Here is a 15,127-nt window from a genome sequence, read left to right on the forward strand (position 1 = left end):
TGAGTAAGACACCACCCACGGCAGCCAGGGAGAAGAGGGAGGGATGCGCGCCGTGAGCTGATTATGAAGGCGTGTATTGAGAGCTTGAGAATGAACACTTCTGTTCTCGCATTTGTTTGCCAATGCTCATGAACTCGTGACTAAATAACCGTTTTCAATAATGTATTGGGTAGCCATGTTGTATTGAGTGTTATCGTTCATAAGTATAGTTCGTGTCTAATTCTTGTAAGGAAGGTCTGGAAGACCTTTATCATCAGGACCTTGCACTGCAACACAGTGTAACTGCCCAGCACTGTGCCTCGTCTGTAGCCTTTCTGACTATACCTGCTTATGATGGCGGGTGTCGCGGTCTGTGTCTGAGAGAGAGAGAGAGAGAGAGAGAGAGAGAGAGAGAGAGAGAGAGAGAGAGAGAGAATTCTTATTGGCGTTACTTTTTGTCTGCCAACCATAGTATAGGAATGGGGGATTGCGTGGGAATAGCTCATCATTAAAGAGGCGATTGCATGTTGTACAAGATTCACGTCGTATCGATTCCTTGTTGCACGTCCCGGCCAGGCGCGGTCCGCGTGGCGCCCAGCGGATTGCCTTGCCAGCCCGGTCAGGCACGCTCAAGTTCAGGGGGATAGGGCACCATGTCTCTGCCTGGAGCTATTCCAGCGCATTGCCCGCTCCAGGCTTTTTTTTTTTTTTTTTTTTTTTTTTTTTACCGCTCCTTACTTTGGAAGGCAGTGAGCAAGCTACTTCATTACTTACCATTTCCTCAAACGAAGTACAGTCTGTCTTTGCTGCTGCCATAGGTACTTTGTGTGACAAATGTCGTGGTTGGTTTTTGGCCGTCTTGAGTCATTGTGAAAAAAAACAGAACATCCACAAATAGTTACTTGTGAAGCATACTAGAGAAAATAATACAAACATTAAAAAACAACGTTTTCATTTATCTATGTTGTTTTTTTCTGGGGAAATGTAAACATAACTAATACCATTTTCCGCTCAACGCCTATGATTAGAATCCGAACATATGCAATTTCTCACGATCATAATAATAATAATAATAATAATAATAATAATAATAATTACGTAGTTACTGACATGGATGTGTTGTGTCCTATTGTGTGGCAATTACGAATACTTGCATTCTCCAACAAATGTTTTGTTACATATCAGAGTATTTACGTTTATGTACTAACATTTCTTAAAATGTCTCTTTCTTTTATCTACGTTTACTTTGTTCCTTTCCATTATTGACATTTATTGAACATTGCCTTAAGTTTAATTTTTACGTGATTAGTTTATTTATATTTATTTTGAAGATTGCATATCATTGCAAATAAACTTCTAATGATAACTTTTTGTAATACAAGACTGGCACTGTATTGCTTCTGACAGTTCCTTCTTACAGTTCCAGAATGAGAGTGAGGCGAGTGTGGTAGTACGTGAGAGGGTCGCCGTACTGGTCTGGAGGGAGGAGGAGGAGGAGCAGCCGCTAGGAGGGGAGGATGCAGGTGCACAGGGTGGTGTCCGAGGCGGTGGTGCAGCGGGTGTTCTGGGTTGAGTGGTTCCACAACACGCCACACATCAACCTCACGCTACACCCTGTCAACTCCACCTTCAACCCTTTCTCCCCGGTCTATCAGGAGGTGAGTGCTTCTTGATGCAACAATGAACTATATAATCCAATCTCTCTCTCTCTCTCTCTCTCTCTCTCTCTCTCTCTCTCTCTCTCTCTCTCTCTCTCTCTATATATATATATATATATATATATATATATATATATATATATATATATATATTGTACGTCCCAGATTAGTCGGGACCTGGGCTCATATCTCTGGATCCTGGCCGGGACATTCCCTATTTTTTTACCCTTGTTCTTGCGTTCCGTCTGGTTTGTAAATTTGTCCCGATAATGTAGCATTATCTTTTCTTACTACTTTATAAATATTGCATTACCTTTTCTTACAAAAAATGAAATGCATTTACAGTATACATAAAGCAGGGTATAATCTGAATTATGATTGTCCTGGTTTGTTTGTAGAAAAAAAAAAAATTAATAAAAAAAAAAAAAAAAAAAAAAAAATATATATATATATATATATATATATATATATATATATATATATATATATATATATATATATATATATATATATATATATATATATATATATATATATATATATATATATATATATATATATATATATATATATATATATATATATATATATATATATATATATATATATATATATATATATATATATATATATATATATATATATATATATATATATATATACATATATATTCTTTCAATAAAGGTACAGGTAACTCTTGATTTACGCGTGTTTAATTTATGTGTTTTTGTTAATACACAACCGAAAAAATATTATAATTAATTAAATTTGCGATTGGTTTGCTTATACACGATTTGGACCGCATCCCGCATCCCCCCCTATTATCTTGTTTCTTATGAGAATTACAAGTTTGTTTTACACAAATTTTGAAATATGCGATGCCTCTTGGAACGCATCTATTGTGTAAATCGAGAGTTACCTGTATTTGGAAAACAGCATATGTTTTGAAGTGAATTAGCAATTAAGATTTAGTGTTACACCTATACAGAACTCACTGTGAGAAGCTGTTTGCAAAATTTTGAAATCATTAATGGAAAGTGGTGAGTCTCTCTGCTGCTGTGGTGTTTGGTACCTTTCCTAGGATTGTATTGGCTGTTGTCTTAATCCTGTGTGTAGTGTAGCCAGTGATGGCCACATAGCTACCACTGTAATCCTTGTGTCTGGCAGCCTTCACTAACACAAGACTTGTCCTTATGTGGTGATGATTTTAATTATGTGTGATATGGCAGAGTAGAACTCTAGGCCTATGGTAGACATTTAATTGTACTTAAAATTACCTGTTCCTGACTGGCTGTAATACATAAAAGATAATGTATTTTTCTTTCTGGCAGACCACACAATTTGATCAAACGATTCGGAGGAATTTGGAGCCTCAATTGAACCTTTTTAAGGAAACGGTTCAGCAAGAACAAATTGACAATGGAACAGTGAAAATGTTCATCATCGAAAGTCTTCATTACATGCAAGGAAACATATCAGAAGTCCTTATCATCAATGTAGATGATATCAATTCTATGGTAATGATTTTTAAATTTGTTCGATCTCTTTGTTCTATCTCCCCATATTACATATCCTTTAAAGTAAAATGTAGATACTTCTTTGTATTTAATGCAATAGTTTATTTTGAAATGCAAAAATAATGACTGACTTGTATGTTTGCAGATGTCTGGGGCAAAGATGGGAGGACTGGTGCGTATGCTTGGGGTTGCGGAGCTTGGGAGGTGGGTGAGCACACTGGGTCTCACCGGGATCCTGATGATGGTAGTAGTGGTGGTGATGGTCGGCGTCGCAAAGCACTCACGATGCACTCTTATCACGTTAGTTGCTGCCCTTGAGTTATTTTGAATTAATAGATGTTTAATGCTCTTATTATTAGGAATGCATTGATAAAATCTGCAATTTGCAGAAAAGCTAGTTTTATTATAGCTGAGGTAAAGGGCAGTCTGCTAGGTTGACTAGTGGATGGATATATAAAAAGGTGAGTGGCTGGTGTACTGGATCAGTACCAGGATTGCAGACTATATGACCAGAAACTTTAGTAGATGGATGGTTACATAAGTTTTCCAAGTTTAATGACATAAGTGAAGGGAGTATTTTAGTGCTGAACAGATGTGCTTTCATGTATGATCCTTGTATTGTATGTTCATCAAGTGCTTTTCCTGTCTTGCATCATTGACTAATTATATCCTTCTCTAGTTTTTCTAAATATCACTTATAATTTTTAATGATAGTTATAATATGAAGATCTTGTTAAGACATTCTTGTTATTTGTGATATCTTTTTATTACAGATTTTCAGTTCTTGGACTGCTAGCCATGATCTTGTGTTGGGGTTTAACTTCACTGTATTTAGTGACTTCAGTAGTGAGTACAGGTTGAAGACATTATTGATTTAATATCTGAATTTAATTGATTAGTAGACCTTTTAGAACTAAATGATTTATGACATTTGTGGCCATTAACAATTGGATATAAAAGGCATGTTTCAATTTATAAACAATATCTTTTAGGCTCTGTCAGACTGGTGCATGGATCCCAACCCATTCTTAGAACAACAACTTGGCAAGCTGGTATCAAAGAAGGTGCCAGCTTATTACCTTCGCTGCGATCCGACCCAACCTTCTCCCTTCGCTACCTACCTCACCCATGCCCAGAGAGCTGCTAAAGTTGTTCTCAACTCCCTCAACAAAGTCACCCGCATTGCTGATGCTCACTATGAATCTAATCTTGTAAGTAATCTGAAGTGAAGGAACTTTTGAGAGCATGGTAATGATTACAAAGTGTTGGATTTAAAGTGGAACTATATAGCAAGGGATCTTTCAGATAATGTGGGTATGACAGAAAAGCCATGAAATGAAAAGATTTGAATCATAGAACATGAGATTACAAATGAGAACAGAACTATGCACAATTGGAGTTTATGGATAGTAGCAGAAAAATAATTTCTTTCTTCAGATCCACCCTCGCCTGGATCGCATAAGTTCATATGTGAACACATCTCAACGGAGTTTAGCTGAAGTGAACAGCCTACTGGAGTGTCATAAATGGCATCAGCACTACAACACTGCTATTAGTGCCACCTGTGACCAGGCAATGTAAGGGATGCATCCTATATGTAACATTAATGTTCAGTATTATCATTGGTGTAGTCTTGTGACATTAAGGTCAGTATGCAAGGCTCACAACCAAGAGATCCAGATTTCAATTCTCAGACTTACCAGTGAAAAATTGTGAGGTTTGTATTGTTTCATGTTGTAGTAAGGCAATGGGTAGGCACAGGACATAGCCAAGTAGGTGTGATTGTGCAGTCTGTCAAATGTCTTCATAAATTAGGCTGTTGTATTCTATTGCACTAACTAATGACATAATTTCACCAACTTATTGTTCACTGATTACTCCAAATATTCACCTTTTCTTTCTAAATGTGTGACAAAATTAAGTTATATTCCTACTTATGCTTCCCGTTTGCTGATCTCACAAAAGCTCTCATGAAAGCAAACATGAGACTCAAATTCTCATTGTATAGGAACATTGAATAAATTGACATTGTATAAAATAACTAATTTTCAAACAATTACAGATAAATAATTCTGAAACCCTTTGTTACCTTTTTTGCAGGTCTGGTGTGGTGTACTTGTTGTTGTCAGCTGCAGGGAGTGGTCTCCTTTTCACCATTTTGGTCTGGTTCACCTCCCACACTTGGATCTACCTCAACCACAAGTGAGACCTTTACTTGTATAACCTGAGATTTATGATAGTTTGGTATTCAGAGACTGAATATCATATTACAAAGTGTAGATGTATTTGTGAAAAAAAGAAAAATTAATGCAATCTGAGTAATAGCACATGCAGGCATGATATATGAGTATATGCAGACACAGTTGGATAACTCCATTGTCATGGAGCAGACAACAAAGTAGACGAATATAGACATTTAGCCTTGTAGTTTAGAGCACTGAACTCAGCTATGGTTCTTAGTTTTGTAGATGGTATGTGGCTGGAACATATTTTCTTTTAGGATTCTGGGCTAGAGCAAAAATAAGCAAGGAAACAAAAACAGGAAAAAAAGAAAAAAACACTCACTTGGGTGCCTCTTCCCATAACGAACATCGAAATGGATTATATTCCTCTTGAAAGAGTTTGATTCATAGGAAGGTAGAGAAAAGCAGCTTTATCTGATGTATGTGAGTGGTGTTTCTTATGAGTGCGTATGTATGTCCTGTTTCTCACTCTTTACGTTTTAATCTTAACAAAGTAATCAATGAAAAAAATATCAACACATTACTTCCGTTTGTTTACTAGAGCTGAGCCAGGATCATGTGAAGAGCGTGATCCATTCTTGCCGGGCCGAGGGTCACGAGGAGGCACCCTCACATCGCTGGGAGGTCCAGGGTACTCTCGCCCACGCCACTCCCACACCCCACCCCAGACACCACCTTTCCCGGGAACCTTGTGAGTATTGTTCTTCCATATAACATTATCATCTTTGGAATTACTGGATGTGCAACATTCAGGTAATAGAAAACTTTAATAAATATATACTTTTTTTGAATAAGAGTAGAAAACAAGGATATTTTTGTAACTTATTTGTATAAAACTGTAACTGATATCAGTATGAAATGAAAAAAAAGAAAAGTACTGTAACTAATTTTTACTAATCACCAAGAACCTAACCTATGTATAATAAAGTTTGGTGTCATTAATTAGATTATATTCTTTCATGTTTATCTATATAACATCATCAATAACATATCTGATACTTATATAATGAATTGATTTTATTATATATTTGCCATGTATGCAGAGGATAGATTTTTTGAGAGGAATTATTTAATACAAGTCCACAAAAGTGCAAAGGTGTTTGTAAATTTTTTTTATGTAGGATGGATACTGACAAGGACAATAAAATTACAACCTAATGCATTAGAGGTATGATTATGAGGTCTTAGGTGCAAAACATTATGCAGAAAGTCACCTCGATTTGTTAACTGCCTTCCAATCATCATGCAGTTAATATCACTGTTTCATCATCTGACTATTTGTTTTCTCTACTGAACATTGCAATGATGTCATCTCCCCTTAGAGGTTAATCTATGAATTGACATGTAGTTAGTTCTATTTAGGAAATATTTGTGGGTTATGAAAGTATGTGAGTTTAGGCATCCTATTTTTTTGCTACATCATATCACAGTGAGGTTTATGAGCTGAATATATATATATATATATATATATATATATATATATATATATATATATATATATATATATATATATATATATACATACATACATAATACATACATACATACATACATACATACAAAATGTAAGAGTAGCTCGGATTCCATGCTCTAAACCAGTACACACACACACACACCTATGCAATCAGTATGAGCTCTGAGCTCTCTCCACAAATGAACAGGTAGCTGATTTGTGAGACCGGAAGATGACCGTGATATGACACTAAAGACTAGTTTAGTGAGCAATGTTTCTAGCTGTCACTTGGCTGACTGAGGTTTATTCCATGCTTGTGATGTTATTTTTATTATTTGATGAGCAAGCAGTTACCTTTCTCATTGAATATAAGGATGGTCTATGTTATGTGTAAAAGCTTTTCTCATAGATTGGACTATTAAACCCTCATTTAGAGGGTAAAACTGATGATAAATTGAATTATATTCAAGAGCTTCAAGAAAGAGAGGGTGAGGATAGTGGTTGTGGCAAGCAAAATCAATTTGTGCAATTGGAAGGTATGAGTGTAGTATCTTACATCATAGTTATACTTCATGATATTGTAGATATGTATGACATGACACTCATTAACAGGCATTAAAAGGAAAGACCTACACTAGATAAAAGTATTTTCAACAAGTAGACCAACTGAGACTATTTTGTAGTGTGTAATATTGAATAGAGTCAAATCTACATACATAGACTTAAATTAGTTGTGATAACCCACGGGGACCAATCATGAGACTTGTCTGGTGCTTTACCTTCACAATGAGATCTGAAATGTGTTGTATGCAGTCAAAGTGTACATGTTTTTGCCAATGATGTGCAAATGCATCACAAAATCACAGCAGACAATTCAAACAAGTTTGAGAAAACTGAAACACTGGTCAAGAACGTATGCTACAACTCTCACATAATACAGATTAATGCAAGGTAATAAATATTAACAAATTAACAGAGATACTTTGTACCATTGTTATGGTATAAAACTCATGACAGGAAAATCAGAAGAGCATATCACTTGAAGCACAAGTTCTTTAGTAATACAGTATTTTTGTGAAAAGGTTATCCCTCTTTTTTTTTTCTTTTTGTTTTTTTAACTTTTCTCAATGCAGCTTTTAATGCACATATCTTAAAGCTATATATTTGCTGAATTTTAACTGCACCCATGAAATATAAGTTGAAAAATACTATTGATTATCTCATTCTCCCCCTCTCCCACTTGCTCTCCGCAAACCTTGGTGGATTCTCTGCGTAAGTTTCCACTTGTCTGATGCTCATGCAAGGGAATATATGTATTAAAATAATCTGTTTCCTGGAATGCATATGACAAACCCCACTATATGCTTTGGTCATTCTCAAAGTCCCTGCATGATGTGTTCCCTCTACCTCTTCGGCAGGTTCAGACGAACTCATCAAAATTTCGTACCTCACTTGACTTACTGTTCTTTCATAAACGTGGAATGCTTCTGATGTTTTGCTGTGCTACCCTCTGACAAAACCAGCACATGACAATCTCAGCACTTACATTGCCATTTCTCACAACTTTTATAGTATCTTATATCCTTGGATAACATGGCTAATGTACACATTATTTTGTAAGGAAAGTTATGTATACTGTAATACTGTAGGTTTTACTGCCCAGTATCCACAGACTGCACTTTGTGTACTGAAGATCAAACTTGCTTACCTGATAATTGTTCTGGAAAATCTGAGTAACCTGAAGAGAATAGGCATATCTTCTGTGCCTTATTGATATTTGAGCAGAAAGATCATATATTTATTTTTATGCCACATATTTTATATATATATATATATATATATATATATATATATATATATATATATATATATATATATATATATATATATATATATATATATATATATATATATATATATATATATATATATATACACATAGATAGATAGATATATAAATATATATATACACACATAATATATCTCTCTTTAACAGAATACAAAATATTTTAGTGTCTGATAGGGTACGTTAGTAGTAGATGGTGCCATGTATATGTACACTTTACCTGTTTTTGCTTGTCTCTGCCAAACTCGCCAACATGGCGGCAGATCATATTGCATTTTGAATGAATAGAAATAGTTATTCACATGCTGTATAGCAATGCTATGTGTGCTCACCAACATTGCAGAAATGGTCGGCTCTACCATAGTGACGGGATGGGAAGTATGGGAGGCGGAAGTGGGTCAGCCCCCACCACAGTAAGTACAATGGGCCGAGGGGACAACCACCACAACCACCACCATTCTCATAGTCACTCTATGGGGCCCAACCATGGCCAGTATGCTACCCTCTCCAAGCAGTGCAAGACTCTCGAATCATCTGACTTCTACTAAAGGACGCTGGGCACCCACTAACTGCATGGTTCTCTTCATGGTGTTTTTAGCCTTTTCTTTTTCTTTTTTTTTTATCCTTAACATGCAAGAAAAACATTTCTAATACTATTTTAACTTTGTAGATTATTCCATGTAAGCATGTGGTGAAGTACAACTTTAGGGTTTCTTTTCTACTGGAGATGTACAGTCGTGTCATCTATGAAGCAGTTATCTTTCCATAACATGCCGAAATGGACTCATGAAGAAACAATCTATACATGCCTAACTGTTATGGGTGAATAGTGAAAGCATCAAGGGAACTGTTTTATAGATGAGGAGTGATATTGCAGTTTGCTATTTAAACTCCAGTGTTGCTGTGGTGTTGTTTGATGTCTTTTCCTCACAATCATCTAAAAAATATTCATCTCAATGTAGTTTTGTGTACACCTATAATTTTGCATGCTTCTTATTAAGGATTCATCTGCCTGTATTCTTAAATCTGTTGGAATGGAACTTAGTGTCATTGTTACCCTTACACAGACATGCAGTAGAAGAAATCTATTACTTTTGATTGCATTTTCATATTTGATATTTTTATTCCAAACACATGGAAAAAATCATTTTCACTATAGATAATTCAGTAGATCTTGGCATACAGTTGCAAATGTGGCAACCTGTTTATAAGATACCACAAAAGTTGCTGTGCAGTCACACTGAAAATTGATATGAAGTTTGATGGCTCTGACTGTACATTAGCAACACTGTGTAGAGCAATTCCATACATTATGTAAAGATATTTGCAGGCTATCAGAACCACAATAATCTTTGGCTTAAATGGCATTCCTAAAATTCATGTTATATGAATGTTACAAAATCTACTGTATTTCAATTAATCAGACAAATCAGAAAAAAATTATAGGGGTTTTTGTTGTATTTTGTTGTATTGTTTGTACATTTCACAAATTTTCTTGAAGACACAGTGTTCCTGTTTGCATTTAGACTACAGTATAATTTTTTCCCTCCTGAGCACCTAGGGACCAAATGTTGGGAACTTGGTCTTGGCACAACAGATAACTCACACTCATATACTTACTGTGCACTTCTCTTCATCACTGTAAACTACACTGAGATAAATATAGTCTACTTGTAGTTGTAAGAAAAATGCACAAGGATATACTACTTCATTATTCTTAAATATATATATTTTTTGTATACATAATTCTTTAATCTTTTTTCTATTGTAATTTTAGAAAATTAACTCAGACTTGGTTGCAAGGCCATGTGAAATCATTGTCAAATATCCAGTGCACAAAATCATTTTGATAGATCACGCAGATGCATTTTGCCATGAAGTAAGTGTATCACAATATGTTTGCATAGGTAACTAGAATAATATTTATGTAGTCAAGAGATTACTTCATTATTGTTAATGGGTTATAGATATTGATTAGCATTCTTGCACATATGCATAACAAAAGGTTCCTAATACACTGCAGAAAAAAAAAAATTGCATCATTTAGTATAAAGATTGGCTTCCCTTCAGTCATGCCATAGTACGTGCATATATGTAACTACAGGAGCAGTATAATTCTGTAGCAAGTACCTTCAGGTTGTTGATTGCAAGATTGATTGTTTTAGCAAATATTTATTTGAGGCAATGATGCTGGCACAAGTTTGCTGTACGTAATGGTTTTTCTCATTTTGCTTCTTTTCGGTAACTTATTAACGAAACTTAAAATGTTTTTATTACATAATACCAGCCAGACTAGAAGGAATACATTGCTGGTGAGATATTGCCTTAATAACTTTTAAGTTTTCAACATCACTAGCATATAATTTCTGAATTATTATTTTTGTGAAACTGTCTCTAACCATGCTATAAATTGTCAGCCAGTACTTGAGTGTGTTCCTTATTACAAAAGGCATAAAGAGTTCATTCTAATTTAATCTGAATTTTAGAAGAGGAATATTATCAAGAGCTCTAATTTCTTTGAGGAAATGATTATTTTAACTGCATCAAATTTGGTAAGAGCTTTGTTTTGTAACAATACCAAGTAGCATTATAGCATGTAGTACTGTTGATTAGGTACTATGAAGTAAGTAGTATTTTCTTTACCAGTAGTGTATTTATATTTATTACTATGTGTTTTAGTCAAGTAATAGTCACAATCAGAAATTATACTTTCTTTTTAACTTTAAAACTTGGTTACCAAAAAAGATTATAAAACTCCTTTGCTTGCAATTGTGTCCTTATGACATGCAACTCTTATCTGCTTTGATGTGCTAGTGCATATTGTGTGGTGGTGAAGTGTACAATATGAGTTGCATTTGTTAGATATTCAAAACTTGAGAGTATGTACTTTAAGCCTCTTGCCAGTGGTAAATAACAAGAAATATTCATTAAGTAAGTCATAATTGCTGTCAATGTGTGCCTGCTTGGAGTCAGACACACATTGGAAGGCACATTTATTAGTGCTTGTTTACATGAACAACTGAGAAAAAGAGAGAGAGAGAAATAGAGACAGACTTTACAGATTAGGGACCAGGATAGGCAGAAATAATTCGTTAAAGAATCTCATGTCTTGCTCGTAGTGAAAAATTATGAGTTTAAGTAAAAGCGGCAATATTTATTATTGAAATTTAGTTATACATTTGGCTTGAATTGCATCTGGTACTTATAAAAAACCAGATGTATACTGTATGCATACAAGGCAGTATTTCCATATTTTCTGTAACACCTTCATTTGTTGTTGCACTAACTAGTTTATAGAAAATAGATTATTAGGCTCAATTTTTTTTCAGTGCTTCTGTTACTGACAACTGTTTTTATATTGCTTGATAGAAATGTGTATGCTAATGGTGGATAGAGAGCTTAGGCTATTAATTTTAGCAGAAAAATTACAGATTATTTAATGAAATTAGTATAGTTTATATGCAATTAGAATGTTTTAAGAAACATTTTTGTATTATATGTATATGATTTTAGGAACTTGAATTGTGTTGTACAGAATTTACATGCTTCATTTTCTAAAAAGCTCAGATTATTTGAATAGGTGCCATAGATTACGTAAAATTTACATTTATTTTTTTTTTATACGTAATTTAATGTTAATTTCATGTTACTTCTATAAGAATTTTGTCTTTGTCAATTTTAAGATGATCTAGTCATATGATATTTGGTACTGATGTGGAATTAGTTTGATATCCAGTTAGATGTGTCTAGTAAAAATAGCTATTCATCAGTCATCCCTAATCAAAGTGTTTCAAAATGCCATATGCTTGGAACAACCAGTTTCCCAGTAGCTGTTTGGTCCCAGTAAAGGAATACATGACTTGTAAGTTTTAATGATGTTTGTAGCAACACCATCATAAACATTACACTTTAAACTTAATCAAAGGAATCAGAATTTCCCATAACGTTTCTGTACAATCTTCAGGTTTTGCAAACATACATCTTTCATAAGATTCATTTTTGCAGTATGGTCAAGGTCCACAATGAAGAATGATGATATGAGATCAAAAATTCTAACTGGATTTAGAAAAGTTTGCATCACATCTCCTGTAGGATGGTGCAACTCAAGACCTGGCTAGATATTTATGGGTTGCTTTGTGGCATTTATGATTTTGGCACATCATGTGTATGGTGTGGCACTTTGTACATTTTCCAGTAATTGGAAGTGGTTGTATATAAAAACTTTGTATCCCAAGAGGAAAATTGAAACAATGTAGTTTTATATTGTGAAACTAAAATTGTAAATAAACTAGTGTCCACATTCACTGGCAGTATTACATAGAATAATGTTACAATAACCAAAGAAAGATGGTACTGAGCTATAGGGTTGTGTAAGTGAACTGTCTATTTTGAATGACAAGAAAGATCTTATCAAGGAATTGCTTGAAATACATAACTGAGCAAAACAGTGGATAGATGTAAGGTGTAACTGTTGGCTGCTAGTCTGTTTTGTTGTAATAAAGCCAGAGCTGGAGGAAAGCAGAAGTGTTCTGAAAGTGCTAAGACAAGATGATGGCTTATCTGTGTGAACACATCATGTAGTTAAACAAATATCCCTTTCAATTAGATATTCTCTAAATTTTCATAAATTCATATTTGGAACAAAAGTCTAAAAGTAGTAGATACATATGTGTAAATGAAAATCATTGAATGATAAGGATACTAGTGAATTTGTTGTATGTATGTATTTGTAGTCAGTGTCATAGTTGAGGTAATGCCTATGATAATTGTTATATGTTTGTTCCCCATGTTGCCCTATTGCTCTGCATGTCAGGGATGTAAGCCACAAGAAGGGAACATTAGAAAATGAATTTTTCCAGTCATATTTTCATGATGTCATTACTATTTCTAGCATATTTGTCAGGTCAAAGTAAGATGTCTGAAAATATGTATACAGGCAGCCTTAAAATTAAGTTTTACAAAATTTAGTTTTAAAGATGACTGCTATTTTTTCTGTTGTTTGTATTTCATAAACTTTCTTGTGGCTCAGCCCCAATTTTGCTGTAGAACGTGTATCCCAGGCCCTCTTATATGAATTAATTTATTTATGTTGAATATCTATACCAAAGGAAAACATTCTCGCATAAGAATAGAGTTTGACAGAAAGGAAAACCAAGTAGTAAGTAAATCCTGCAATGGGAGGGATGTGTCAGTGAACAGGTAGTAGCTAGTGGTGACTTGCAACAGGTGTGGCAGTGAGGGGCTGGAGGAGTGTTGGGTGATGATGCCTTGTAGAATCCTTTAACACTCAGTTAGGCTTTCATCTAATGGAAGCTGAAACATAATGACGTCCAGTAATTTAGGATTGTACTCATAGCCCAAATATGATCAGTTGTCAAAAGCATATCTTGTCCAATATTTCCATAAAGAGCATTCTGAAATCAACTAATTCTGAGTCTTTCAGATTTTAGGTAGGTATTGAATTGAGGAAGGCAGTCTGTTAAATGCAAAGCGAGAAGATTGTGCTCAATGTATGAATATCTTTCTTTGATGTCTAATGTTCTTGATGTACTATGTAGAAAAGTCATTTTCATTCTTTAACAAATAAAACTAGCAATGACTATTTCTAAGATACATTATGAATTCATGTGTTCCTGCCAAGTGTGACAGGACTTAGGGTTTAAAAGATGTAGGTAATTGATTGTCTCATATTACCAAGTTTTTTGCTGAGAAAATTTCAATTATACAAGTACCAATAAGCAGAAAGTGTGACGTGCTTGCAAGAAACATACATTTTAGTAATAAAATTTTTGAGTCTTCTTTCAGGATATCCCTAAGTACATGACACACTTCACTAGCCCAGCTGTTTCTTCACAATATACACATATGTATATGTACATATTATTAAATTTGTAATAACTGGATCAAAGATCCTCTCTATTTTTTATTATTATTATTATTTTTTTTTTATTTATTTATTTATTTATTTTTTTTTTTTTTTGTACAAAATATAATAAGGATGTTAATGCATTACCAAAAAATGTTGGATGGAAGAGTCATGCTTATTGTTTGGAAGAAGAGTGGAAAACCATTAACATCTTTCTTTGGAGCACTGCGTGCAATTATGGCTCAGTGATTAAAACACTGCAGTTGTGAATCAAGATCAGTCGCTGAGTGTGTGTGTGTGTGTGGTGGTCATTGTGAGGACTTGCTGGACACCCACCCGAGTGTTATTCCAAACAAAAGTTCTGTTCAGGTCTTGATACAAACATTCCATTATTTCTCAACAGCAAACACAATGTATAAAGCTCAATGTGCAATTTACATAGTGTGTTTCTGAAATGTTTTATAATTAAATTCATTAGAAAATAAAGACAAATACTACTGTATATTGAAGCTTTATTTACTGAACTTGGCATGTGCAAACACCCTTCAATTCTAGTCAGCAGTGA

At 34.3% G+C, this 15,127-nt stretch overlaps 1 protein-coding gene across 1 annotated transcript in view; it reads left to right on the forward strand.

Annotated features, from left to right (window-relative positions):
• Positions 1-15,064, forward strand: part of LOC123498437 (protein tweety-like) — a 65,622-nt gene extending 50,558 nt beyond the window's left edge. Inside the window, exons 3-12 of the mRNA XM_045245541.1 lie at positions 1,400-1,641; positions 2,626-2,633; positions 2,945-3,154; positions 3,300-3,454; positions 3,928-4,000; positions 4,147-4,365; positions 4,592-4,731; positions 5,255-5,356; positions 5,939-6,088; positions 9,040-15,064. Coding sequence (XP_045101476.1) covers positions 1,497-1,641; positions 2,626-2,633; positions 2,945-3,154; positions 3,300-3,454; positions 3,928-4,000; positions 4,147-4,365; positions 4,592-4,731; positions 5,255-5,356; positions 5,939-6,088; positions 9,040-9,244 — 1,407 coding nt within the window. The 5' untranslated portion in view covers positions 1,400-1,496 and the 3' untranslated portion in view covers positions 9,245-15,064. The remainder of the gene's footprint in view (positions 1-1,399; positions 1,642-2,625; positions 2,634-2,944; positions 3,155-3,299; positions 3,455-3,927; positions 4,001-4,146; positions 4,366-4,591; positions 4,732-5,254; positions 5,357-5,938; positions 6,089-9,039) is intronic.
• The last annotated feature ends 63 nt before the right edge of the window (positions 15,065-15,127 follow it).

Source organism: Portunus trituberculatus, chromosome 48 (genome assembly GCF_017591435.1).
Source record: "Portunus trituberculatus isolate SZX2019 chromosome 48, ASM1759143v1, whole genome shotgun sequence".
Lineage (NCBI taxonomy): Eukaryota > Metazoa > Arthropoda > Malacostraca > Decapoda > Portunidae > Portunus > Portunus trituberculatus.